Source organism: Sinocyclocheilus grahami, unplaced genomic scaffold (assembly GCF_001515645.1).
Source record: "Sinocyclocheilus grahami isolate Dianchi unplaced genomic scaffold, SAMN03320097.WGS_v1.1 scaffold5563.1, whole genome shotgun sequence".
NCBI lineage: Eukaryota > Metazoa > Chordata > Actinopteri > Cypriniformes > Cyprinidae > Sinocyclocheilus > Sinocyclocheilus grahami.
Genome location: NW_015510219.1, coordinates 1,036 through 3,142, shown reverse-complemented (window position 1 = coordinate 3,142; position 2,107 = coordinate 1,036). Strand labels below are relative to the sequence as shown.

At 36.7% G+C, this 2,107-nt stretch overlaps 1 protein-coding gene across 1 annotated transcript in view; it reads left to right on the top strand.

Annotated features, from left to right (window-relative positions):
• Nucleotides 1-245: 245 nt before the first annotated feature.
• Nucleotides 246-2,107, top strand: part of LOC107577261 (tankyrase-1-like) — a gene marked incomplete at its 3' end in the record, with an annotated part of 2,825 nt that continues 963 nt past the window's right edge. Inside the window, exons 1-5 of the mRNA XM_016263356.1 lie at nt 246-307; nt 445-631; nt 1,274-1,392; nt 1,473-1,564; nt 1,712-1,790. Coding sequence (XP_016118842.1) covers nt 466-631; nt 1,274-1,392; nt 1,473-1,564; nt 1,712-1,790 — 456 coding nt within the window. The remainder of the gene's footprint in view (nt 308-444; nt 632-1,273; nt 1,393-1,472; nt 1,565-1,711; nt 1,791-2,107) is intronic.

Here is a 2,107-nt window from a genome sequence, read left to right as displayed (position 1 = left end):
ATATATATATATATATATATATATATATATATATAATATTATTATATGTACACTACTGTTAAAACTGAGGTTATTAAGAAAAAAAAATTCAAAGATGTATATCCTTTTAATCAGCAATAATTATTAGGAAAGATGGCTGTTATTGATTTCATGCTGGTTTAAATGCTTTAATCATGATCTTTTGAATAATTCTGAAATGTTGTTTTGCTCTCTCACTCTCACTCTCTCTCTCTCTATCAGTGGTCTAGTTCCTCTGCATAATGCCTGCTCTTATGGTCACTATGAGGTCACAGAGCTCCTGCTGAAGGTAAAGAAAACAATCCAGCCAATACTCACAATGTATTAGCTCCCCCAGCACTGATATAACCACAGGTGCTTTATTGTTTTGATCATTAGTTACAATAATACACATGATTGATGCTTTCCTGTTTGTCTCGCTTGCAGCACGGGGCGTGCGTTAACGCTATGGACCTGTGGCAGTTCACGCCGCTGCACGAGGCGGCCAGTAAGAATCGAGTGGAGGTGTGTTCACTGCTGCTGAGTCACGGCGCTGATCCCACACTGCTCAACTGCCACGGCAAGAGCGCGGTGGATGTGGCGCCCACACCTGAACTTAAAGAGAGACTCACCTGTAAGTGAAATTCATGCTACTTTCTTTTCAGTATCACCGCCCTGCATTGGATTTGATGAATATTCAATACTCGTTGCTTACAAATTTTGGGGTGACTGTTTTTCTCTAGGAAATCACACTTTGTCAAACTGATGATGCTACAAAGTTATGCATTTCATAGCATTTTTGCTTTTTACAACCAGTTGTAAGGTGAAGAACTCTTAATAAGCAGAAAAACTGCAACAAAGAAATAATTCCTATGAACTATTTGTTCAATTCTCAGCTGATATTCACATGATTGACATTATTTGATGCTAAATGCTGGTTTCAATGTTAGAATTATGGATAGTGACAAAAAAATATAAACAAAAGCTTATTTTGCAAAGTTTTTGAACTAAAATTAATTTTTTGTCATGCCTTTGCAGACTAAGTAAAATTATAAATCTTTAATACCTCTGTCATTAAAACCATGACTTTTTACATTTGATTGCTTTTTTAAGTGTGTTAAATTTTGGTATGTACATTATAGCTCATATGTAATAAAAAAAAAAACTGATTGAAAACTTCATCACATTGGGTAATATTGGCCTTTTTTGCTAATTGTTACAAGATGCAGGGCTATTAGTTAGTAATCGTTTGACTTTTGTGATTTCCTTAATCCAGATGAGTTCAAAGGTCACGCGCTATTGCAAGCGGCCCGCGAGGCGGACATGGCAAAGGTCAAGAAAACTGCTCAAGAGATCATCAGCTTCAAACATCCTCACTCGCACGACTCTGCTCTGGTGAGCACTTTACATGGTCTCCTCTGAATCCTGAGGGTTTTAATGATGTGTTTATTAAAATATCTTTATGATATTCGCAGCACTGCGCCGTAGCCTCTCCTCATCCCAAACGCAAACAGGTCACAGAGCTGCTGCTACGGAAAGGTGCCAACATTCACGAGAAGAACAAGGAGTGAGTGTTCAACTTTAGATATGAAAAAATTGTTGTACAATTTATTTGAAACAATTTTCACTCCGAAATTTCTAGTAAATTTCACAAATTATAATTAAATGGCAAGTAATACATTCTCACATTATTACATATTCTTTCTCCTTCTAGTTTTATGACTCCGTTCCATGTCGCGTCTGAACGAGGTCATAATGACGTGCTTGAAGTCCTTCAGAAACACGGAGCAAAGGTACAAGCATCCTCACACTGCATGGAACTAATTCATTATGAGCTCTGTTTAAGGAGATAATGAGCCAATTTGCTATGTGTCATCTACTTGGGCAGCTACCTTCATCTTTGTCTATATTTAAAGGCGGTTATATTATATCTTGGACCCTACATAGAATATTATGCCAGAGTTCCAGGGCATCTTTTTTAATAAATCAATTTGTAAATTATAAAACAATGATCAATTCAAATTGTTTTATATTGTGCTATACTAGTGGTTTTCAAACCCTGACTTGCGACCCACCCAATGGGTCACCAGGATGATTTAAGGAAAATGTA